The 25,329-nt window shown below is 40.4% G+C and overlaps 5 protein-coding genes across 5 annotated transcripts; 4 read left to right on the top strand and 1 right to left on the bottom strand.

Annotated features, from left to right (window-relative positions):
* Positions 1–1,281: 1,281 nt before the first annotated feature.
* Positions 1,282–9,135, bottom strand: MONOS_15653 (uncharacterized protein; the record flags this gene model as incomplete). Its single annotated transcript, XM_067868544.1, has 2 exons — positions 6,013–9,135; positions 1,282–5,891 (listed from the first exon to the last, which is right to left on the bottom strand). Exons 1-2 carry the CDS (start codon positions 9,104–9,106, stop codon positions 1,282–1,284), a joined length of 7,704 nt encoding a protein of 2,567 aa, XP_067730738.1. The 5' UTR covers positions 9,107–9,135.
* Positions 9,136–12,049: 2,914 nt separating this feature from the next.
* MONOS_11815 (putative hsp70 domain containing protein) lies at positions 12,050–17,432 on the top strand. Its single transcript, XM_067864383.1, has 2 exons — positions 12,050–12,296; positions 12,353–17,432. The coding sequence occupies exons 1-2, from the start codon at positions 12,081–12,083 to the stop codon at positions 17,093–17,095; spliced, it is 4,959 nt and encodes a 1,652-aa protein (XP_067730739.1). The 5' UTR covers positions 12,050–12,080; the 3' UTR covers positions 17,096–17,432.
* A 914-nt stretch (positions 17,433–18,346) lies between these two features.
* MONOS_11814 (uncharacterized protein) lies at positions 18,347–18,682 on the top strand (the record flags this gene model as incomplete). Its single annotated transcript, XM_067864382.1, has 1 exon — positions 18,347–18,682. One exon carries the CDS (start codon positions 18,347–18,349, stop codon positions 18,680–18,682), a length of 336 nt encoding a protein of 111 aa, XP_067730740.1.
* Positions 18,683–18,871: 189 nt separating this feature from the next.
* MONOS_11813 (uncharacterized protein) lies at positions 18,872–20,736 on the top strand (the record flags this gene model as incomplete). The annotated part of the gene is made up of 4 exons (XM_067864381.1): positions 18,872–18,876; positions 18,978–19,831; positions 19,862–20,033; positions 20,055–20,736. The coding sequence occupies 4 exons, from the start codon at positions 18,872–18,874 to the stop codon at positions 20,734–20,736; spliced, it is 1,713 nt and encodes a 570-aa protein (XP_067730741.1).
* A 150-nt stretch (positions 20,737–20,886) lies between these two features.
* On the top strand, positions 20,887–22,377 carry MONOS_11812 (uncharacterized protein; the record flags this gene model as incomplete). The annotated part of the gene is made up of 2 exons (XM_067864380.1): positions 20,887–21,023; positions 21,186–22,377. The coding sequence occupies 2 exons, from the start codon at positions 20,887–20,889 to the stop codon at positions 22,375–22,377; spliced, it is 1,329 nt and encodes a 442-aa protein (XP_067730742.1).
* Between the last annotated feature and the right edge of the window lie 2,952 nt (positions 22,378–25,329).

The raw sequence follows: 25,329 nt of genomic DNA on the forward strand, positions 1-25,329 counted from the left end.
AAGCAGTGCTTTTGTTGGCGGGCATGCATCCAACTAGCAGGTGCGTGTGTTGATTGGAGGGCACGGAGCTGTGGCGATAACAGATTCTTCAAACTGGAAACAAGGGATGCTGCAAATGGAAGCAGAGAAGCGATATTCCGATCAAGTTGGAGCGTTCAAGAAATGGCCAGCAAATGTTCCATTGGTTCACAATTACATTTTTTTTAATTTTATTTTTCCCCTGGAGCATCGCAAGTTAATCGAAAGCTGAAGCTTGAGTGCATAATTTTTGTTTGTGTCATCGGCAGCGAAAGCGCGCTTCTATTTACAAAGGGAAGAGATATTTATGCTTCGGCTGAAAGTGCCAAGCTGGTGATCAACACCGAAACGCAAAAAGGATGACAAAGTGGAAGGGGATACTCTGCGAATCTGCGCCTTGCTAATGGAGGTGGGAATTTTTCATTGGGAAATGCAGTTATTTTTGGATGGAATGGGAATGCGAGTTTCTGGGTGCAATCGCTGCAAGAATGCGCAAGATGACTCAGCTTCTTGCCTTTTGTCTTGAATCGTTTGAAAGAAGGAGGCAATGAACTCTCAATAAAAAATAAATTCCAGAGTGTTTCTCTCTTCGTTTTGATGGAACTTATTTGAAGCCTCTCATTTCCTTGAGTGCCATTTCCTTTCGCATCGTTTGCTGTTGTTTTTATCTCAACAATTTTTATATTGTTATATTTCATGTTTTGAATGAATAAAAAAAAGTCATCTTGGCATGGCTCTAGAAATTTTGCCAAGGCTGAGAAAGATGTATTCTGGGTTTTTGCGCAGGTGCCAACGTTATCACATATTTTTTTTGATTTTGATTTCTTGGCTGAGTCAAAGCAAGGATGTTGGGATATATTTTTCAGGGAACATTCATTTCAGAGAAGAAGGCAATTCACAGAGGAAGATCAAAGGATTTTAGAAATCATTTGCCTCGATGTCTTTCCATTTTGAAGTGGATTTACAAGCAATAAAGCGGAAGTGGTTGTGAAAAATCACTTTCGAGCGAAGTGCAAAAACAACACAGAAAAACACAAACGTCAGACTCTGGCTGGCAAATGTCAAGCCCTGTTTGGAGGCAACAGAAACAAAAGAAAAGAAAACAAAACAAAAGAAAGCCTTCAGAAGCCATGGACAGCTCTTATTTCTTTCTTTCTTGTAATTATTCACCAAAAGCAAAAAAGAAAAAAGAGAGAGATAAAGAGATGAATACGAGGGGTGCGAACGATGGCAATGCTTGTGTTGGAATGAGAGAAGCAAACACTAATAGCTGCAGCAGCTGTTTCTGCTGATGGCAGATTGCTGGTTTGTGAAGAGTGCGTCAGTCATTGTGGGGAGCTTGGCTGACTCGGGGAACTTCTGAAAGAACTCTCTCAAAATGGAGACAAGAGAAGGCCGGTTGGAAGGCTGAAAGGAGAGGCATTCGCTGACGACCAAAGAGAATGAGCTTGCAGCATTTCCGCACATGCTCAAAGCCTCTCCTTTTGCAATCTTGTCTCCAGCAATCACAGCCTCGTACTCCCCGAACGGGATGTGGAGTGTCAGGCACTCCCACAGCATCATCCCGATCGAGAACACCACCGACTTCTTTGTTGCCTTCATGTTCTTGTTGATCAGCAGCTCTGGTGCCTTCCACCTCAGACACTCTTTTTTGAAGCTATCTTCATCCTCAAATGCCGATGAGGGAAGGGAGTCATCATTGTCATCATCATCACTGGCAGATGTCACAACAGTTGATGATGAGATGGATGAGGAATCTGAACTATCATCTGACAATAAATCAGAATGCATCACAATGCAGATGACCATATGTTCTGAGAACAGCACAATGTGAGGACTCAGATTGGCAAGTGACTGAAGCTTGTTTTCCATTTCATCAAAGGAGTGAAGAGCGAGATTAGCCACCCAGAACAGGATCTGAGCAGCCGAGACTTCCCTCTCCTGAAGAGTCCCAATAGCCATCTCCTTTGTCTTATTCCTTCCATGCAACAACATAAATAGTGAATCCCTCAGATCCACAATCAGCTTTTCATGTGGTGATGAGCAGGCCATCGCATCCACCAGATTCGACATTGACGAAGTGGTTGGGCACAGATCCTCCCTTCGAACAAAAGTGGATTCAGTGTCTGAAGTGTCTGTGGATGAAGTGGATGAAGTGGATGGTGAAGGAGATCTCTTTCTCGATATGTCATCTTCTTCCTCAACCTTTTCCAATGCCCATTCAGGAATCTTGTCTGAATCTTTTCCCAGAATGTATTCAGTCGATCCACTCTCAGCCAGCAAATGCTCTGACGATTCTGAATGCTGAAGGCTTTTCGCATATACCCTCTTCTTCATCCTCTCTTCATCCTTCTTCTCAGCCTCCCTCTCTGCTCTCCTCCACTGCTCTTCTGGCGACATCTCCATCGTCACCATCTCGAATGCCTTCGGATCCTTTCTGATGTTATCATTCACAATCTCTCTCAGATCTTCTGCTTCATTCTTTGCCTTTCTCCATCGAACAGCCAGAACAATTGAAGCAATCAGAACAATCAATAGAACAATAGCCATAATGATCACAATCAATGCCCATGATGATTTCCCTTCTTTTCCTCTTTCAGCAATCCTTTCATCTCCGCTTGTCTGAGACTCGCTCCTGTTCTTCAGAATAAAAGACTCAGTTGAGCATTTGGAAGATCCAAAATATATTCCAACAGAAACTTCTGTCTCGCTGCCAGCATTGAGCACGCGCAAAGATGGAACTCTTCCATGAACTTCGTTTTCACTTTTATATCCCTCGTCCACAAATGAATAATCCTCAGAAAAATCAGAGCCAGTCTTTTTCAATGAGATCCAGAATGATAAATCGCATGGAAGCAACAACTGACCTTTGAAAATCAGCACAGTCTCGCCTTCAACTTCTTCTGCCTCCACGCTTTCTAGCATAGGGATAAACAGCTCAGAAGGTCTTTCGGCTTCCATTCCTCGCAGTTCACAGCCTTCATTCAAAATCCACAGAGAAGTGTTGTCTTTCAGTCCATCTCCACCTTTCAAGCTCTGTATGTTCAACGTCCCAGAATCGCTGCACATAATGTTTCTCCGAGCTGATGGATAATTGGCAATCAATGGGCTATTCTCTTTGAATTCTCCCTTCTCGATTCTCATATTCCCACCAGATATTGATAAGGCACCTGCTGATGAGCACGTAATTGTTGTATCCTTCATCACAATATTGCTGCTTCTTGCATCCAAAAGCGACCCATTCCATTTGCACAGCTCATTTCCACTCTCGTTTCTTTCTTCTTCTGTATCAGAGCCTCCGTCGAATGTGCATGAACTGATGCAAACATCATTACACTGGTCAAGCGACACAATTCTTCCCTTTTGCAAATCGCTTTTGCATCCTCCAAATGAACAATACGAGAGTTCAATCATCGACAAGCATGACTTGAAGCATATGCAGCTCTCTCTTTCTGCTTGACTTGTTATGTTTTTGATATTCACCAGCGAAACATTCACAACTCCACTCTCACAGTCTTCCAACTCTAGTAAACTTCCTTGCTCAGTATTCACTTCATCCACATCTTGCTTTGAAATAGTTACACTTCTGCACGCTGTGCATTCGATGAGACTCTTCCATGCATTCACCATTGATGCATTTAATTCGGTAATCTTTATTTCATTGGCTTCCACAAAACGAAACAGGCAATTCCGAAAAGACAGCTCACTCACAGTGCAGCTATCAAACATTACGATTCCACCTTTAACTTCCAATAGACAGAACGGAACATCTGCTTTTCCTGTGTGTTCTTCTGACTCTTTACTTCTAAATCCAACAGCATACAATCTAAATCGACAATCTTCAGCCTCAATTAGACTTTTATGCTCACTTTCTATCCTCTCGCAAAACTCGAACAATATTCGCTCGAATGTGGCGCTTTCCTTCACAGATATCACGCTTTTCGCATTCCCCATTACAACTCCTTCAACAATTACTGATGCGCTCATTTCGCTACTGAACGACCTTACAGATACGCTTTTCAGTAACAGCTCGTTCTCTAGCGTTGTGCTCTTTTCCACAAGAATCTGTGAATATTGGCTTCCGATCACGTGACGAGCGCCGATATCCAGAGATGTGCATGGAGATGTAATTTCGCCACATTGCTTTGTGCTTGTGCTGTTCATTGCTGTGCCAGACACAAAGATTGTTTCGCTCCGATACACAATCACCATCAGCAACAAATCTTCTTCGCTTGCAAATCCGCCTTCCGGGCATCCCCACATAGCCAATTCCTTTACAAATGGCAATCTGAAGTCCAAAACAAACTGCTCTTCTCCAACCTGATTTTCTATGTTTTGACATTGCACATACACATCTCTCCCGCGAAATGCTTTGTTTCCAAGAAACGTCACACCACAAAGCACGAAAGGCAGCTTCATCTCGCATTCACAAGAGCTTTTCAAATACATGCCGCCTCCTCTCCCAGCCAGCGAGCAGAAGCAACTCAGAACGAAAGAATTCACCCATTCCATCCATCCTCCATCGCTCAGACTGAACATCACACCTCCTCCTTTGCTGGAAGCATCAGATCCACAACCTTCCATTGTTGAGTTTTCTACCTTCATCTTCACACCTGCACTTCCTGGCCACTCAATCAGCGATGGGTGCTGTGATCCATTCTGATCAATATTCTCCAGTGAACACCCAACAATCACAACATTCCACTCATCGTCTCCATTTTCTTCCATCATCCCCTTTTGATTTGCGCATTCAACAACAATGGCGCTTTTGCCTTTCAACTCCAAATCTCTGACAGCCGTGTTCCACAGATCTAATTGCGAATTTATTGTGATGGCAATCAGTTCCCTTTGTGACCTCAGATTGGAAATATTTGTGCTGTTAACAAAAACATTTCCTTTCGGAGCACTTATCAGAGAAAAGCCAAGATACCCGCCTTCCGAACTCATCACCTCAAAGCAACACTCTTTTATCTTCACATTTCCATCTGCTGCATCTGAGTAAAAGAGCACATCAGCATTGCTATCAAAGCTGAGAGGCACTTGCATTTCTATCTTCTCAATGTTCAGATTGCCATTGCACCAAACAATCTTCCTTTCCAAACCCTTCAAATTCGATGCAAATGCAATTGAGGCAACTTCGTCATTTCCTGATATCACTGTTGATGTACCATTCAATGCAACCTCGCTTCTCATCTCTGCACATCCTCTCACAATAACCGTCTTTTCATCACTTTTCCCAAGCCTTTTTAGTGCCTTCTCAATCGTTGTACATGGATATTCTTCAAATCCGCATACTGCGGCATCCCCACTTTTGCTCCCGCCAGCATGTGCTTCTTTTGACATGTTTGTCCAAAAATACAAAACCAGTGGAATGGCATTGTTTTCTTTTATTCTTCCTCCTTCACATCCACACATCTGAGTTAAATCTGTCAAATTAAAATTAAATCCTAGTTTATTTCTGTTAATTACAGGAGAAAGATCCTCTGAACTCACAAACATACTCTTCCCAACATCAGCATTGCATTCTTCAAATATCACCTCTTTCAGAATGAAGTCAGAAGCACTTCCAGCCAACAGCAAACACAGACCACCTCCGCAACCACCATTTCCTTCTTCGCCCCTTATTGAAGTACAGTTCTTCAGCTCTGTTGCCCCGTTTCCATCCCTTTCAGAATCTTCTTCGTTTTTTATCTCGGCGTTAGATACGTTTCCAATGCTGAACCGTGATCCTTCCTTCATCTCAATGCACAATCCTCCTCCATTTCCACTAATGCATCCACCATTCTCCATCAATCCACCAACTACTTCGAATGAGCATTCGCTCCCCAATACACACTCGATTGCTCCTCCATTCTTTTCAAATGAGCTAAAGCCTATTATGGAACAGTTCATAAGCGAAACACTCTTCCCACCGATTGTCGAAAGAAATCGTAAAGAAAGCAACAGATTCCTCTGTACCACTTTTCTTTCCAGTTATTTTTGAGTTGCTCACACTCATTGAAGCACCATTTCGAATATTTATCAGCTCGCAGTTTGCTGTTGAAGACACTTCATCCATTTCCAATCTATCAATTATTCCAAAAGTGCTTGCTCCTCCCAGTGAAATAAGAGGAAAGCCAGCCAATGAAATAGAATTTGCGCTAAACTGTGTGATATTAACAGTTCCGCTTATCACTTCCATGAATGCAAATGAAAGTTCAGTGCCTGTGTTTTTCATTGAAGCAGAGCATTCCTCCATTGTCAATTTTGCTGCGGATTGCACAGAAATAAGAGTATTATGCTGCTGCATTTCTGAGGGTAAAGCAAACAATAACTGACTCAAAAGAGTGTCTGCTTTGATCTTTACCAATAATAGTTCCAGCCCATTAGCATCTTCCCCAACAGTCCATCCACTTCCTTCGGCTTGTCCTCTGATTGCGTATTTAGAAGCTTCCAATTCTATTTCATCTGTCATGCTTATTATCCCATTTACGCACACCTTTCTCTCTCCTTCTTGTCTCTCCAATGTGTGCTTCAATGTCAAGCAAGGAAATTCAACAAATCCACAGTGCAAGTGATCAAAGCTATCCTTGTCGCTCACAACAAGCTCGTCTGGTGATGGAATCAGATACACGCACAGCGGGATTCTGACTCTTTCATCTCCTCCATCAAACCCTCGAATTGTGTTGATCGTTGCATTCGATTCAGTCACAGATGAGATTTTCCTTCCTGTTGCCGTGCATTCCAGATTGACAGAATCCACAAATATGTCACTCCCCCATCTGGCTTCGTTATCTGTGAACAAGGTGGTGATTGAATATTCCGCACTTTCATCTGTCACAGTCAAAAACATTCCGCCACCTCTTCCAGTGACTGTCGAGGCAAAGCAATTGCGAATTTCTCCATCTTCAACCTTCAGACACCCGGAAGCGTCAACTTTCAAATCTAATGCTCCACCTTTTTCTGATTCCGCGCTTCCGCACCTGACAATTGTGCACGCTTTTATTGTCAAATCAGGCAGATTACTGTTGGTGCTCACAAGAGAGCATCCATCCGATACTCGAATGATATCGATAAAAGTGCAATTGTTCAGTAGAAACAAAGTTGCTGCACTCTGTGAAAGTGAAATCAGGCATGTATCACTGAAAATCCTATCCCACTTCACATCTTGCATTTTCAGTTCTCCGCCGTCAAGTGACACAAGCGAATTGAGCAAGTAATTGCCTTTGCTATGAGCAGAATTCATTGAGATATTCAGATTTGACAGTTTGCATTTTCCACTCCCTTGTATTTTGAATAATCTGGCACTTCTGCCAGCAGCATCTTCTGTATCATGAATGATACTCAAATCATGAATGCTCCCTGAGCCTCCCTCAACTGCAAATAGAGTTGCATCACCTTCTTTGAATCTCGTATTGATGAATGATCCTGAAGATGAAGAGCCAAGAATGGTTATTGCTCCATCACTAATTCCAACTCCTTTCACTTCAACAACAGTTCCTGGAAGCACACTTATTACCTCCACAAATCCCACAATCATTTGGGAAAGACAATGGCTGATTGTGAGGCATGCACACGATTCATTCAATCCACAGCTGAATGTATCTTTTGCATTTGCTTGATTCTCCTTCGAGGAGACAAATCTGCATTTTCCTCCTGTGTTTGGAAGCCAATCATTTTTGTCACCATTTGCATAATATCTTATTCCATCTGTTCTTGTTGAAAAGCAACAAACAATTTGTGAATGTGTTGAGTTATCATCAATGAATATGTCATTTCCATATGGAGCGGTGTTGTTATGAAAAAAGCAAAACCACACAAGATTTCCGTTATATCCATTTGTTTTAATGCTCAATCCGCCACCTCTCCATTCTGAATAACAACATTGAAAGAAACAGTTATGAGCAATGATTTTATCTACTGTTTCCCAAACAATAAATCCGGCTCCATCGGAATCTCTTGGATCATGTGTGCTGCAGTTCAGAAATGAGCAATCCATTATGCAGTCTTTTGTTTTTAACGTTTTTGAGTTCCAAATTCCAAATCCACCCCCATCGTTTCCTGACCATCCATGTTTAAAGCAACTGTTTTCAACGAAAACTTGGACCGACACTCCATTTGTCTCTATTCCGGCGCCGCCATAACCAAGTGACGATACACAATAGCAATAATCAAATGTGGAATGTTTTACTGTGCATTCGGCAATTCTCAAAGCATAAATTCCACCCCCTCTTGTTGAAGTTGCATTGCATTTTATAAACGATGAGTTTTCAACCGAAAGAGTTGCATCCAAATTATCATGCACATACAATGCTCCGCCACAAGAGGCAGAACATCCATCCCATTCTGAATTCTGGAACTGCTGAGATTGTGTTGTGTCCAAATGCTCATTATTTCCTTTTTTCCAGTCATTTCTTGTATTGTTGTTGAATGTGCAATTGTCACAGAAAAAGCAAGCTGAACCCAATGTTCCGCACACAACCCCTCCTTCCAGCACATCCGTGGAACCTTCTGTCAAACAATCTTGTATTGTGCTTTTTATTAGCATTGTCTTTGTGTTGCATCTGCAGTTTTCTTTGCTCAATTTTCTTGTGATATTTGCAAACTTGGAGTTTTTGATGCTTTCTGAGCATCCTTCACCACTTCTCAAAAAGTTCCCACATCCACAAAACACACAATCTCTGCATTCGCAATTTTCAACCTGAATTCGAGACATTTGCTTGTCAATTCTCACAAAACTTTTCATTGCCGTCCCTCTTGTGAAACTCATTTCAGACACGTTCATAAAAATGCATATTCCTTCAGAATGCATTAAACAAGATTTTTGTATTGGACTTCTAACAAATCTGCAAGTGCATGTTCGTGCTGACGATTGATTATCAACAACCAAGGCGCTTTTCTCGCTCACATGATGAAATATCATTTGATGGAATTCCACTGAAGAGTTGAATAAGAAGCATGTTATTTCAGTAACGCTTTCTGTGTCTCTGATTTTGTTTCCTTCGAAAGAGCCTCTATTAATCACATTATCCTCTGCTTTGCAATCATAGTTTTCTTCTTTGCATTTAAAGGATATCAGTGCACAAAGGGAAAAAATGAGAAATCTCATCTCTTGTTCAATAAAAAAAAATTGATCTTATTCCTTTATTCCGCTTTCTTTTCGAAATATTTCGTTATATCTTCTTTTGGCTGTGCTAACAGTGATAACAGTAAATGAATTGAGAATTTCACATTTCCACTTGGAAAAGTTGTTCTCTTTTCCTTGGTACACTCAATATCATTGATTTTGCTTCAATGAAAATAGTGATTGTCAAAGTTGAGAGTTTAGCTTGTTTCGAAAAATCTTAAAATGTTTTTGAAATATTGCATTCAACTCTTTTAATGTTTCATTTTCACTATTCTTTGAATTCGCCTTTTCAAAATTTTGAAAATTTTTATTTATTCAATATTCTTATAAAAAAGCAGAAAATAAAAGAATATCATTCAACTGAAAGAATCAATAAGCATTCGAAGAAATCTTTTAAATATATGCATGTATGGGGTAAAATATTTTGCTTCAAGCATTTTCATTGTAAAATTATTCACTTTTCATTGACTTTTTCATGTCGATAACACAATAAAAATAGGTCTATTTTTTGAAATTCATGAAATGTTGGAAAAATTAATGTTTTGATTTCAACGATGCCTGTTTGAGGATATAAAAATCAAATTTATTTCTAAATCTGAGAAAGCTAAACTAAGTTATGAACGAAGTAATTTCAACGCCTTGTGCAAAAAAAGCTTGAAAGTCCGAATTTTCTCCCAATTGAACAGTGAGGTACAGGATAATCAGAATTTTTTCTATTTCCTTCCTCCCAAATAGATGAATCAACTTCATTTCCAACTGTATCAAATAATGTGTTCGTAAAAAGCACAAAATCTTAATCCGAAATTTTCCATTCGTTTTATTCATTGAATAAGAATCTTCTTCCTCTTCTTCTGGTTCAAAAGTTTCTTCTTTTCGAGCTTTGTATTCTTTTTCAGTATTTTTCATGTATTTTTAAATGAAAAATGAGAATTTTTTTGTGCAACAAAATGAAATTATTTGAAAGAGTGAAAACAAATGCACACTATTTTTCATCATTAATGAAACAGAATTAACATTTGATAATCAGTCAACAATACTTTAATGCTATTTGCACATGAAATGATGATTCGATTAAAATTTTTAAAAATGACATTTTGTGAAAAAATTAAAATCAAAAGAATAAAAACGAGAAAAATAATCGGATTTATTGACAGTCTTATGAGCGTCAACGATTTCACTCAGACAAGAAAAAATTTTCCGTTCAGCAGACAGAACATCCAGTTTATGAAAAATAATTTTTTTATTATTATGAGTGATTGCAAAAAATGATTGAGAGGCCGTACGAAAAAAAGTTTTCCATTTTATTCGAGAAATCCAAAAATCCTAATTTTCATTATTGAAAAACTGATTTTCAAAGTCATTATTGATTTTTTTCACAACCATTTGATAGCATCCAAACATATTTATTAAAATTTCCACTTCCGCACTCAACTTTGATAATTTCACAAATTCAATCAAAATCCAACATTGTCACATCAAAAATCATCACGTGTCAAAATATATAAATGAGTAATAATTTTTGAAAAGTCGCGAATGTTTAATATCTGAGTAAAAAAAAAATTCACCTCTTTTTATCTCCTTTATGCAATATATTTATCAAACTTTATCATTTTGCCAATTTGAATATTGAAACAAATATGATATGAGAATAAGTGCATAGTGGAGAAATATGATGGATTCACTACGAAAAACAACAAAAAAAGATTCAATTTTTAGAAATACAGTACGAAAACATTAGCGAATTTTCAAAAAGAGAAATTGATAATCTTCAATTGTTTCATTATAAGTGCTTTATTCAACAAAAATCGATTTGTTGTTCAAAAATATCACAATATCGATAAATCATAAATAAGTTAAAGAATGTTCAAATTACATTGAATCATGGTCAAAAAACATTTATGTTTTGAAAAATATCTGTTTGCAAGGAATTCTCTGAAATGAAAAAATTGACGGAAAATTAAAATAATATTATATGTGTGTTTGTATGTATGTATGTATATTATTCTGTGAAAAAGTTTCACATATATTTAATCGGATATTGTTTTTAAGAGTCGTTTCAATCTTGTTGCAATAATGTCCGATTTCTGTGATCCTGAATAATACGCCAATTAAGTTTTTTCATCCATTTAACATCAAAGCACATGTTCTCGGACATACACATAAATAATTGATAAACAGTGTAATTTGCACATCGACAAAGAAAGCATTAAAGGAATAAAAGAAAGACAATTTTCATTTAAGTATGATTCGTAGGCGATATGACCAGAAAGATTTTATTTTGAAAAAGATATTCCAGATTTAAAGAAGTTTTTTCTTTCATCTTTCTTCAAAAAAATAATCATTATCATCGTATTTATTGAGGAAATAAATTAAAGAAATGCATCCAGAAAAAAGATATTCTTATTTTAATATCTCATCGTAATCATGAAGCAGTAGCTAAGGGTTTTAAAAAAAAAAAAAAATAAAAAAAATAAAATAAAAAAAAAACTTTCAATTTATTGGTTTCAACATTTCTTCAAATATGAATATAAAGTTTGAAATATTCATTACAATTTTTGTGACAACAATTATCCTGAATTACATATTTTTTGAAAATCTTTTGAGAAAATTTTAGGAAAAAATCAAAAGAAAAACAAAAATTATATTCAAAATTATTATAACAACTTCTTTTCACTAAATTGAGGATCAATTTTGTACCAAGAATGTCCAAAATGAAAATTTGAAGTTAAATTCTATCATTCATAAATTGAAAAATGTTCTGAACTTTTTCCAATTTTTTTCAATTGAAATATATTGTCACACCAAATAAAATACAGAAATAATTAAAAAGATGAAAAAAACTTTGAATGCGATAAATGGAACAAAATTCATAAAGGATTATAATTTGTCTTATGGTGAAACTTCGATCACGTTAAACCATTGTTTAATAAAGAAACAAATCTTTTCAATATCAAATATGTTTTTTTGGGCTTTTTTGCATGTTTGCTTCAATTTTTTAGCGTGCGAAAGCTACGTGGGATTGGATTTTGGATCCCGGAATGTAGTCGCAGGGATGATTGGAGGAAAATTTAATAATGAAATTGTTCAATTTCAAAACGGACTCCGATACATTCCTTCTTATGTGACTTTGGACGGAAAAAGGAGATACTCTGGTACAGAATCATACGGAAAAGTATGTGTGTCTTGTTCGTTGCATTAGAATACAAATTTTGACTTAACTCATTGAAGTTTATCAAATCATCAAATCGTACTTTTGTGGATATTATTAACACAGTTGGGAAAAACGAATTACCAAATACCTTGAAATTCCCTTTCCAAGGGGCGAAGTTCCATAGAAATCAATCAACTGATCGGTTCACATTTCTTGATTTCCAAAATTCAGTGTATTTATTCCCTGAAGAAATTGCAGCAACATTGATTCATCATATCGAACGAGAAGTTGAGATTGCTTCAGGAGTGGAAGCTTATAATTATGTAATTGCGATCCCTCCTTCTTTTACTCAAGCACAACGCGAGGCTTTACTTGATGCAGCAGAAATTGCTCACGTTAACATAATTGCGCTATTAGAAAGCAACGCAGCATCTGCATTATGGTTTGGAGCAGAAAGCCATCGAACACTTCCTTATTCGCCAATTTTGCCTTCTCAAAAAACACCAACAAATCATCTTCGGACAGAAACGAAACAAAATCAGGGAAAAGAACCAGAGGCAGAACAAGCGCAAAAGCAGCAGCACCCGCAGACATCAACAGAAAAGTTAGCAACAAAAATTACATCAACAGAAAAACTGAGCGGAACACAGTCAATTCTAAAGAAAGCCTTATCAAAATTTGGACTTTCCAAGCCGAAACAACAAGAGCCCCAATCAAAAAAATGGACGACTCATTTTACTTCATCTGACGAGGATTCAAATGTGGCTGCTGGTTCCCATGCTGACAGATCATCTTTGAAGAAGCAGCAAAAGAAAATGCTCGACGGAAACACTATTTTTGAGCATGGCGACAGGCCATCTGTATATCCTCCGTCTCAATCGAAGTATCCAGACGAGGTGCGTCCGGTGTTTTTTGTGGATGTTGGCGCAAAACAAACAACTTTTTCATTTGTGGAGTTCCGATTCGAGCAGAAGGAAGTTGTTAAGATGGTAAAAAGCTCAGCGCCAAAAGAGCAGTCTGAGAATAGCACAGCTGCTGGAGATGAAACAGATTCCAAAGCGGACAATTCAACAAGCAAAGGAGAAAGCAGTAAGACGGAAGAAAGAAAAGTGGAAGAGCGGTCCGTGGTTCGCAGCTACGGCATGATGGACATGCGGCACGTGAAGACATACGACATGTTGGGCGGATTTCGCTTTGACGAGCCGCTTCTTAATGACGCTGTGAAGCAGCTGTGCTATGTGCTCCATCACAAACAGTACGAGCAGACTGCAAATGGTACAAGCAGCCAGAATGGAGAAAATGAAGAGGAAGAAGACGAAGACGAAGAAATGTGCAGCTCTCCCTCTGCGCTTTTGAAGGAAGTCAAAGAGCGAAGGAAGCTGGAGGCCGCGCGGGCACAGAGAAAGAAGAAGGGAACCGGACCGAAGAAGCTGCGCTATGGCTATCGGATGGACGACTTCGATGTGAGCGACGAGGTGAAGACGCCTGAAGAGCGTTTGGCTGAGCTGCATGAGGACGAAGACAGGGAAAAGGAGATCGAGAAAAAGCTCAGAGAAAAATGCGGGGCGAGAAAGAAGAAGGACGGTAAAGTCATCAAGCAAGGCTTTGCCACACACAAATGGTACAAGGAACCCTTGTGCGATGAGGTGATGGAGAATGACGGAGTGCTCATTCGCCTCCGAAGAGAAGTGGAAAAGGGGAAGGAGATGCTGAGCGTGTCCCCAGTACATGAAGTTATTATCGACGATCCAATGAGAGGCGTTGAGACATTGACACTGGTTCTCAACAGAAGCGTGTTTGAATATGAGACAGCACATCTTGTGCGACGCGTAAAGCGGCTGGCTGAGATGTTTGTGGGAGAAGTGAAAGGGATAATGCCAAGGCTGAATGTGAGTACAGTGCCACTTGTGCTTAACGGAGGAGGCACCAGAATTCCCGCTGTGCAAGCAGCACTGGCCGACGCGTTTCAGAGACAGAAGAGCGAAAATGGCTCGATCGATGAGAACGAGCTGTTCAGCGTGAAGAAGATGAATCTGGACGAGTCGCCTGCGCTTGGTGCCACAATCTATTCACATCTCGACAGGCCTTTCTTCCGCGGGCAGCAGAACAACGGAAGAGCGAGGCAGAGCGAGTTGCTCCCAGGAAGCTTGGAGGCTGGCGGAGCGATGAAGCTTTTGAGGCGTTCGCCACGCTCTGTCATGGCGAATGTGGAAGTTGTGTGGAATGAGAAGGACGAGGAACTGTTCCCAACAGGAGACATGAAAAATGAGACGAACGAGGCAAAGGTGAGTGAGGAAAAGAAAGCAGAAAATGAAAATTTGAGCAAAGAGAATTCAACAGCCTCTGAAAATGGAACGGAAACAGCGAAGGTATATAATTACCAATATGCAAACACTTCATCATGGACTCTCTTTGGAACAACTGAAGTTGTGCGCGTAGGAGAACCATTTGGCACAATACAAAAAGTTGTTATTCCGCTCGGAAATATCACGCTTCTGAGTGCTGAAGAAGAGAAAACGAAACAGAAGAACATTCGCGCCTTGTGGCTAAAAATGAAAGCTGAGAAGGCGAAAGAAACGAATGCAGAGGGAAGCGAAAAAGAAGAAGGAGAAGAAGCTGAGATTCCACACTTCCTTCCATTCCCAACTTCAGTCAGAATGAACATCACATACAGCGACCCAACAACGATTCCAACGGGAGTGCCAACTCGTCTGATGGAAATCAAAATGACAGAGATGAAGAGAAAAGTGCAGGAAGATCTGTATTTTGCTGCAGAGTGGAGCGAAGAGAAGGCGAAGTGGAGTGAAAGTTATGAGGAAAAGATAGGCACAGAAAAGTCTCAGCAAAACAGCAAAGTTGATCAGGATGCATCAAATGCTCCGATTCCACTTGGCTCCATTCTTTTGGACGCAGCAGTTGAGATTAGCTTCATGTTCGACAAAAGAGGAGTTCTTAATATTGTTGATACTCAGTTCTCGTTCGCCAATGTGTCCTCTTTGTATGAAAAGCTCGTCACAGAGGAAGCGATTGAGAAAGAAATGATTGGAAACACAAAGAAATCTGAAGAAGCAAAGGAGACTCAGAACAAAGAAGACGCAAAAACGGAGCAAGACTCAGAAAAAGAAGAGAGCGAAGAGACAAAAGTTCGCAGAGAAAGAGTGCAGGCAAAGCGCCGAATGATGGAAGTTGAGTTCTTAACATCTCAACTGCGCGCGCTGCAGCGCACCCGCCCCAGTTTTGTGAGGCTTCTGAGGCATCCTGTGAAGTTTGCAATTGGCCAGGAAACAAGCACGACGAATGCAGAAGAATATCAGGAACTCCGCAACTTTTACAACATGACTGAGGCAGCAACACTTTTAGGTGCTGTTTCGTCTTTGTTCGAAAGCGAAAGCGCAAAATTAGGTGAGAAAGAAGACGAAATTAGCATTTTCGGCATCAACGCATCGAGCCCCTTGTTGAAAGCAGATATTCTTCCCTCTCACTTCGGAATGAACATTTCATGGATCAGAAATGCAGTCAGGAATCTTCAGAACCAGTCAAAGAATCCATCTGCTCTCTCTCCTTTCTCTTCGATGTGCTTTTCACTCACCACATACGGCTGTGCGATGCCTCGTCTGTCTGTCCACCTGGGGATGCCTTCTATCACACGCGGTGTTCCGACTGATTTGTACTGGAAGGAAGAAGCGTTTGGGAGGATCTATCAATCAGAGGAGATTGAGATGAACCTGAAAGAGGCAGAAGAGTCGTTCAGCATGTTGGAATCGTTCACATTTTCGATAAACGAGCTGATTGGGTCAGTGAAAGAGCAGATGAAAGCAGCGAGAAAAGAAATGAAGTCCATTTTGTCGACAATTGCGGAGGCTGAAAAGAAAGACGAGCAATACGAAAAGGAGTGGAAGGAGAAATTCGAAGCGCTAAAGGATAAAATCTCGAAGAATGAGCAAACAGAAGAGGCAGCAAAAGACAAAGAAGAAGAAAATAAGAAGGAAGTACCAAAAGCTGAAGAAGCAGCAGCAAAAGAGCAAGAAGAAAAAGAAGAAGAAGAATTCGAGTCGACTTCTTCCATTGCGCATCGTGCGCGTTGCATAATGCGTGTATCAACCGAAAATGAGATAAAGCGCATTGAAGAGACAATCCAGCAGACATTGAAGTGGATTGAGAATATTCCAGGTACCGAACTTAATTTGACCGAGATCACTTCAAAAATCTCAACGCTACGGAATGCGAGCGAGGCTGTTTTGCGCAGAGCTGAGGAATTTTCGGAGCGCCCGCATGTTTTGAAGTTTGCGGAACAGCGGTTTATAGATGCCAAAAATCTGACAGATGCGATGAAAGAGAAGAACGATACAGAAACAGCAGCGGTTATTGATGAAATAGTGAAGGATGTGAAGGAATGGCTGGCAGAACTGAAGGAAAGGCAGAGCAACTTGACGGAAAAGGAAGAGCCGATACTTCTTGTGGATGATGTAGTGAATGCAATAAAGAAGATGGACCAGGAGATTGACGGCACATTGAAGGAGTTCATGAGGAGCAAGCAGAGAGAGGAGAGAAAGAAGAGAGAGCAACTGTTGAAGAAACTGAAGGAAAAGAATCAGAAGCAGGATGAGGCTAAGAGTGAGAATGCGAATGGGAAAGGAGAAGAAGGAGAGAAAGACAAAGCACAAACACAGCAAAATAATAGTGAAACAATAAAAGAAGAAATTAAAGCTACAGAATCAGAAAATAAAAGTGCAAGTGCTTCAAATGAAGAGGAAAAGAAGAATAACAAAGAAGAGAATGTAGAGAAACAACAAGGCCAGCAAAAACCAGTTGAATTGTAAACAAACAACAAATTGAAAAAAATCAAGAAGAAATTAAGCGGTATTCTCATTCATTAAAAAGTCATTTGATTTCCCTCATGAATATTTTGCTTTTCTGCAAATGAAGTCTGATTTGAAGTTAGATTTTCCAAACCATTCACAAAAGGATAACAAAAGTTGTTCATTATTTACAATTTATTATATTTTATTTTTTTAATTAACTTGCGTATTTCTTTTGGTATAAACATAAAATTCTTCTTCGAATGAGTGATAACAATTTTTTCTCATTTCTTTTTGAAACTTTAAAGTGAATGGGATTGATATGAACGTCTCAATGAATAAAAGTAAAAAAAAAAAAAAAAAAAAAAAAAAAAAAAAAAAAAAAAAAAAAAAAAAAGCATATTGGTTAAGAGTGTCCAAAGGATAAAGGAGTTAACGATTGCTTTGGGAATAACAGAAAAACAAATAATGAATTGAAGAAGAAACTGGAAAAAAACCATTGACGTGGAAATACATAACAAACTCACGTAAAACAAAATCTTAATCACATCAAACATGTTAAGTTTTCAGTTCCAAAATCGGAATCACTGGCTCAAAAACATGGAGAATTAATAAACTATTTTTAATTTGTTTGATGTTATTTGATTGAACAAATAAAAACTTGCAATACAGCAAATCTTCGAGCGCAAATGGCAGGTTTGCTTCAAGTTAATGATTATAAGATTCGTTGATGTGTATTTTAAGATCAAATTTCGCTAAAACTTAAATTTGTTTTCGACTCTATTTTCCTCAATGGAAATAGAACAAGAACCTGTGAGATTGACTGACAGAGACGGAGAGTGAAAGGAATTTGATCTTTCACATAAACCATCATGAGTGGAAAACATGATTGAAGAGATTACGAGAAGCCAAGCATGGCCAATGCAGTCCGGATCTACGGGAATATTGCCAATGAGAAAAGTGAAGAGGGAACAACTGAAGAAAAGAAGCAGATCAAGATCGAGCGAGTCGGAGTCGGAGGCAGATTTTATTGAAGTGATCGCGAGAAGGATGCAAGGACAGCGTGAGAAAGTACTTCGCACACTTAGTCAAATGAAGTAATTGAAAGACGAAGAGGACAGCGACTGGGATTCAGGAGAGCTGGGAGTGCTGGAAGAGAAAGAAGGAATAGAAGACTTTATAAGAATTTTTCCCAGGGAGTGGTTGACACCTCGGAGACAAGCGAGTTAGTTGAGGAAGTTCATTGAGTTCTGAAAGGTGGGATCTTTACGAATGAATGAGGACATACTGAATACGTCCATTCCAGAGAGCGAGAAGGAATTTTTCACTGGACACACGGACACAAGCTGGAACGCGCAAGCCAGGACATCCATTACAACAAAGGGGAAAAGAGACTTACCAGAAGCGATCCGAGCAATCGAACTCTTCCAGCATGCTCTAGAATCGGGCTTTGAAGCAGCGAAAGTTATTGCAGCACTAACAGTGAAGGAATTGGAGAAGGCGCACCTCATGGAAGAGGAGAAGGAACGACTGAGAGGATTGTTTTGCGCCTATGCGCTTGTTGCTGAATGTATCAATAGAATAAATTTACAGAAAGTTATTCCCTAATCGAGCTGGGAGAGCGCGAAAGGCTTTTTAGAAGGAGGAATGACCAAGGATGTTTCAGAGAATCTTCGAAAGTTGGTTAAGAGCATCAATTCTTTTTCAAGCAGAGGGAAATGCAGCAGGATACTGTGCATCTCCCGACTCCACAACAGGTTTTGTGCCCACAACAGCCAGAGGGGGACCCCCGAGAAGATGCAGTTCGGGAAGGAGCACCTAGGGATTCGTATACAGACAGCTCCAGAGAAGGGGATATGGAAGGAGCTTCATAGACTTCAGGGGAAAGAAGAGAATGCTTCAGTTCCAAGCATTGCATGTCCCAACCATCGCTAGGACGCCAGTCCCAGTCACTGGACCATTGCCCCCAGCTCCCCCAAGGACCCAAGGAGGGACAGCTATGGAACCAGCAATCGGAGCCAACAAGTGGTCGCAAAAGTAGAGAGGCAGAAAGGAAAGAGAGTAGAGAGATCCGCGCTTTTCCGCGAGACCGAGAGAGGAGAGAGAGAAACAAATTACAGCGAGATGAATACATGTCGAGAAACCGTAGCTCTGAGCAAGACGCAATCAAGGATGGAAATACAGATTCAACAAGCGAACACCAAAGGGACCCTGAGCTCGTCAGACCAAAGAGAGGAGAGAGAACGAGAAATCACAGCGGATTTGACGATAGAGATACCGAGAGAAGATGTGCGACACGAGGCAACGAAGACAGAAGGTTACTCCGCATATCCCCGAGTGACGGGACAGAAGAGCGAGAGGGAGAACGGGAAGATAGTTTGGAGAGCTTCTGGGATTGTTATCGAGTCCCCATTTGGGAGCGCACTGGAGGTGAGCTCGAAGACAGCTACTGCAGATATTCTCGAAGGGAAAGAGATTGCACAGATGCAGTCTGGCCACAAGACGCCAGAAATGAAAAGGGGTATAGCAATTGGACCACTGAGAGAACATCTTCCTGGGAGACAAGTGAACAGGCTGAGCGAGTGGAAGAAGATTGGGGGAGACAAACTAGTGAGCCGTTGTATAAGAGCTCGATGGAGAAGTCCCCAATCCCCAATCTCACTCGAGGAGAGAAAACACAGACAAGAATTTCGAGGGACAATGGAAATGACGAACAATTATTTATCCCTTTTGGAGGAGGAATTGAAGGAAGGGGTGGTGAAGCCCATACAGGAGTCTGAGGTGAAGTGGTTCAATCCGACATTTATGGTCCGGAAGAAGAACGGAAAGTGGAGGAAGATTCTGGATTGCAGTATTCAAAACGAGGAAGTGCTAGGAAAACACTTCAAGATGGATTCCCAGGAGACAGTGGTGGAACTCCTGGAGGAGAACGATTGGATGATTACGCTCGACATATCGAGTGCTTATCAACATGTCAAAGTGGACGAGCAATTCAGTCCCTATCTGTGCTTCAGCTTTCAAAGTCACTGTTACGCTTACGTGGGGATGTCATTTGGGGCAAAGGACGCGCCCAGAGTATTCACGAAGATAATGAGACGGGCAGCGTCATATATCAGAGAGCAGTGGAAAGTGAAATCAGTAATATTCCTGGACGACATTCTCCGAATGCACCCAGACAGGGAAGTTTTGAGATCGTTCTCACAGGAGATAGCCCAGTTCCTGAGAAATCTTGGCTGGATACTGTCGGAAGAGTAACTGAAGTTGGAACCCGCAAGGAGCGTGGAGTTTCTGGGATGGAGTTGGAATTCAGAGAAGATGGAAGTGACGCTCCAAAAAAGGAAGAGAGTGCTGCTCCTGGAGGATGTGCGAAAATGGATAGCACATGCAAAGAAGAGGAGGAGACAAAAGACGAGGGACTTAGCAGCACTCCTCGGGAGGCTGAATTGCGTGCGACTGCAACACCCACCAGCGAGCTTGTGGATGAAACGCATGCAATACGTACTGAGGCAGGCAATAGCCCGCGGGGGCTGGAAGGGAACGGTGATCGTCAACCCAATGATGTTGGGAGAATAAACACATTGGAGGAAGATCCTGCTAGAGAACAGACCGAGGTGTCAGAGGAGAAGAAGAAGGCCAGCAGAGTTAATAACAGACGTGTCTGAGCTTGGATGGGGTGCAGTGTTAACAATACCGAAAGAGAACAAAGAGGAGAAGGTTTATGTCCACGGAAGTTGGACCCTCCAGGAGAGTGCGTTAGCAATAAACGAGAAGGAGTCCAGAGCAGTGCTGAGTACACTAAAGAGAAAGGGAGCATGGATGCAACAGTAACAGAAGATAGATCATATTCGTCTGAGGACAGACAACATGTCCACGAGATGGACAATACAGAAGAAGAGAGGAGCGCCATCGCTCATCCCAACACTGAGAGCATTGGAGAAGAAACTGAACAGTCTGGACATGACAATACAGACGGAACACCTCCCAGGAGAGCAGAACTCGGAAGCAGATGCACTCAGCCGGATGGCGAAAAAGCCGGACTATGCACTGAGGGGGGAGAAAGTCGCAGAGATATTACAAACAATCGCACCGAGAATACTTGATTCAATTTCAGAACCGATTGCTCCAGTGCACTGCGGAAGAACTTGGAGACTATCCTCCGTGAGAAGGAAGAGAGAGAGAGGAACACCAGAAGACGACATAGTGCTTGTCCACCCGTTCCTGAGAAACATTGGACGAACCTTGAAAGAGAAGATGAAGGAAGCCCAGAGGGAACTAACGATTCTGATTCTGCCAGCCTGGAAGGGGCAGACCTGGACCCCGTTACTGCAGCCTGGGCCTTCGATAAGGACACTGGGGACCTTTCAGGAGTGCACGATATCGGGAGCGAGGATGATAAGGGAAGGCTGGAAATTACCCCCAGGAGAGGTAATAAGCGTTATACTGGTGAGGAGAATGTTAAGGGAAGGGACCTCTTCTTAACATGGGGAGAACACGTTGGAGCAAAAGACATAGCAGCAGCAATACTTGGAAGTCAGAAGAGCGAAAGAGATACGTGGAGAGCGCTGCGAAGATTCAAGCAATTCCTTGATAGAGAGAGCATGGATGACACTGACCCTCTCACAAACAAAGATGCCAAATGGATTATGGCAGAGTTCACCGAAACACTCTCGAATACGAACCTGTCTGGGGGAGTGATTCATCAGACAGTAAGGAAAGTACTGGAGTCCATCAACCTTTTTGGAGAAACCAAGATCGATCGAATGGACATGGAAATATTTCAAAAGACTTATGTGGGAGAGAAGTCAAGAAGGGGCAAACAGAACAAGAAGATGTGGGATCTCACAATTATCACGAAATGGGCTGAAGCCACTCACGATATGAAAGACCCACAGACCCTCCAAAGGAGGGCTCTCATCCTGACCATGATATTCGGTGCGTTAAGGCCAGCAGAACTGGAAAGAATGAGAAGAGAGACAACGATACTTAAAGAGGATTTAGTCCAGACACAAGTACAAACAAAGACATCAGGGGGAGAGACTGTTAAGGTTATTATAAATAAACATCCAAACCCACGTATCGATGCGGTTGTTGCGCTCCAACGTTGGATGGATTATACAAAGACAACTTTCAAAGACGAACATATGTGGTTCGATACCAGGGAGAGTCAACCTGCAAATTTGCAGAGGATCATTGAAGAATTAGTGGCTGTCCTGAGAGAGAACGGAATACCAGACACATTTACCGCGTACTCGATAAGACACGCTGTGATAACACATTTGGCAAGACAACAAGCTGCAGATTGAAAAGCAATCAATGCGTACGCGAGATGGGCTCCGGGCTCTAGAGTAGCCCAGGAGTATTACACCGTGCAACCAGTTCAGGGCACGAGATGGATCCTGGAGACAATCGGCGGCCCAGTACCCCTGGCAGAGAAGGGAGGAAAGTCGGAGAAGGACAGCAAAGGAAAAGAAATTTCAAATGAGAATACAGAATCTGAAACAAAGGAGTATCCCGAAGAAACAACACTATCAAGGGGAGAGGCGGAGACGAGCAAGATAAAGAGGTCGAAGAGACGAGTATCAATTCGAGAGAAGAGTCCGCACCATGAGAACGATATAGCACAACTCCCCAAAGGTGATGAGATATCCCCCATAATTCCCCGCAGCATTATGCAGCTGACGGAGGGCAGACAACCTGCCTTGCAGAAGAAGCTTGAAGCCGATCGGAGGAAACGCGGAGAGAGAAGCATAGGACAAATTGTCAGATCCGCTCAAGTGCAGAAGACACGATCGAGAGCACCCCGAAAACATTCCAAAAGAGGGAGGGAGTTGAGACAGGGGCCGCACCTTCATCCGCAGTCCCTCTTCTCATCCGCCGCAAGAGAGTGTGCTAGGCAGGAGGGTTGAAGATCAGAAGAGGAAAGAGAATGAGGGTTTTCAGAACTCATTATTGAGGAGCAAACATGCTTTTTGATTTCAAAGATTCGCTTTATTGTGAATTGATAGAACGCAGTGAGACAGGATTTGCTCCGAAATAATACTGATGCGGATGGAGAGACTCAGAGCGGCCGGGTGCGAGAATGGGAAAGAGATTGGGAGGAAGATGACAAGAAAAAGGGAGAGATATCAGAGGAGAGAAGAAAAGAGGAACCGCCCAGAAAGATTTTGCGCACCTATAACCTGTGTTGAGAAACATGGAATGAATAAAGAATTTTTAGAGTGATCCCACTCCTTTGATTGTTACCGAACAAGTTTTAAAGAGAAGAGTCAGACTGGCTCACACAGTGCGTGGTGGGTGGATTTGCTCTGCTGGATCAGCAGAAGAGCGGGAGGCAGAGTCCTGCATAAGCAGTTTTCTTTTCCACGCCTCGCGGAAGCGAGAGTTGTTTTTCTTTCTGCTCCTTGATTATATTCGTCTCACCGGATCCCTGCACTGACTGCAGGAGAGAGCTCCGAGGGGCAACATCCCCTACCCTCTGGTCTTCGTGACCATTGCAAAAGGCGAAGTCGGTGGTGAAGTGAAGCGGACAATGCATTATCTCATTTAACAATTTTTAATGTTATAGTTAATATTTTTATCTCTCCCTTTTTTTACGTCATTTGGGAGGGAGAAATTTTCACTCAAACCACCCATAAATCGTGATATATACTCATTATTTCGGAGCATAACCTGTCTCTCTGCGTTCTATCAAAAAAGAATGAGAGTTTCAAACAGAATTTCTTCTTCTTCTTTTGCATTTTGAATTTATATTAAAAAGGAAATATTGGAGAACGAATGGGAAATGGCAAATGAAGAATTTTCTATTGAATGCAACAACTATTTGCATCAATACCATGGATTCGTTTGCTTCATCTTTTCAATTCATTTTCAGAAAGCCAAAATGAAAGGTTTTATATTTGATTGAATGCGTTGCATTTGTATTGGGCTTGAGATAAATAGCGGATTTGGAAGAATGGATTTTGTTGAATAATAATTTAAGGAGAAATGGATGAAACAAGTATCCTAATGCGAGAAGAAGAGAGAAAGGGAATGAAGAGAAAAACGAAGGAAACAATGTGGAAGAGAAGAATAAAGAGAAATGAAATATTGAACAAAAATGAGAAGAATGTGAAGATCGATTAATCATGATTAACTTTGTTCTGTCATTTACATTCTGAATTGGATGATAGGATTAGCTTCTTTTTCAGCCATGTTTGCAATTGTTGTATTTGAAATTTATAAAGTTGACATCTACATTCATCAACAAACAAGTCTCCTAAAATGACTTTGCATTCTTCTCAAGAGTTTTCATATCTTATTTCGCCTCTTTCTTCTCGAATTCATTGAAAATACAGAGAAAAAGAAAAAGCAAAGGAAATTTGAAGTTTCAAGAAAAAATAACAGAACAATTAATTTTTCATGAAAAAATGAGTCTTTTTTTGAAGATATGATACAAAAATTCATTCAATGACTATTACACCAAAAATTATTCAAAATCGAAAAACTTTCAACCAAAGTCGAAAAACTTTCAAACGAAATCGAAAATTATTATTCAAAGTCGGAAAACTTTCATTCAAAGTCGAAAACTTTCATTCGAAGTCGAAAAAGTTTCAATCAAAGTCGAAAATTTTCATTCAAAGTCGAAAAAGTTTCAAACGAAATCGAAAAACTTTCAATCGAAATCGAAAAACTTTCAATCGAAATCGAAAAACTTTCAAGCAAAGTCGAAAGTTCGAAATTTTTCAAAATTTCAAAGAGTTGACAAAATTCAATAAAAGTCAAAAAACATTTTTATTTTTTGAAATATCAATGATATTTGTTATTTTAATGATTTTTCATCTTTTTTCCGATGTTTTTCTTTGCCTTCTTTTGTCCAATTACAAAAATTTTTAAATATGAAAGATATAATGACATATTTTTATAATATTTCAATTGAAATGCACTGCTTTTCAAAAGATTAGAAAAAAATTTTTATTCATATTTTTTCACAATTTATGAAGAATGATGAACTCAAAATTGGATTTCATATTTCGAGTTTTTCATATCAAAATATTCATTTAATATGGAAGGAAACAAATGTTTAAAAATTTGTCTAGAGTTCATTAAAGAGTTTATTTTGATTCTAACTCCTCATATTTTGCAGAAATCAACAACACACACATTGCTGATAATATTCACAAAAACAAAAGAACAAAGATCCTCTTCAATTGAATTTTCTATATTAATCGTTCATTTTTTTGTCAAGGTTTCGATTTCGGTTGAAAGTTTTTCGATTT

This window comes from Monocercomonoides exilis, assembly GCF_001643675.1.
Source record: "Monocercomonoides exilis strain PA203 chromosome Unknown scaffold13-1861174, whole genome shotgun sequence".
In the NCBI taxonomy this organism is placed as follows: domain Eukaryota; phylum Preaxostyla; order Oxymonadida; family Polymastigidae; genus Monocercomonoides; species Monocercomonoides exilis.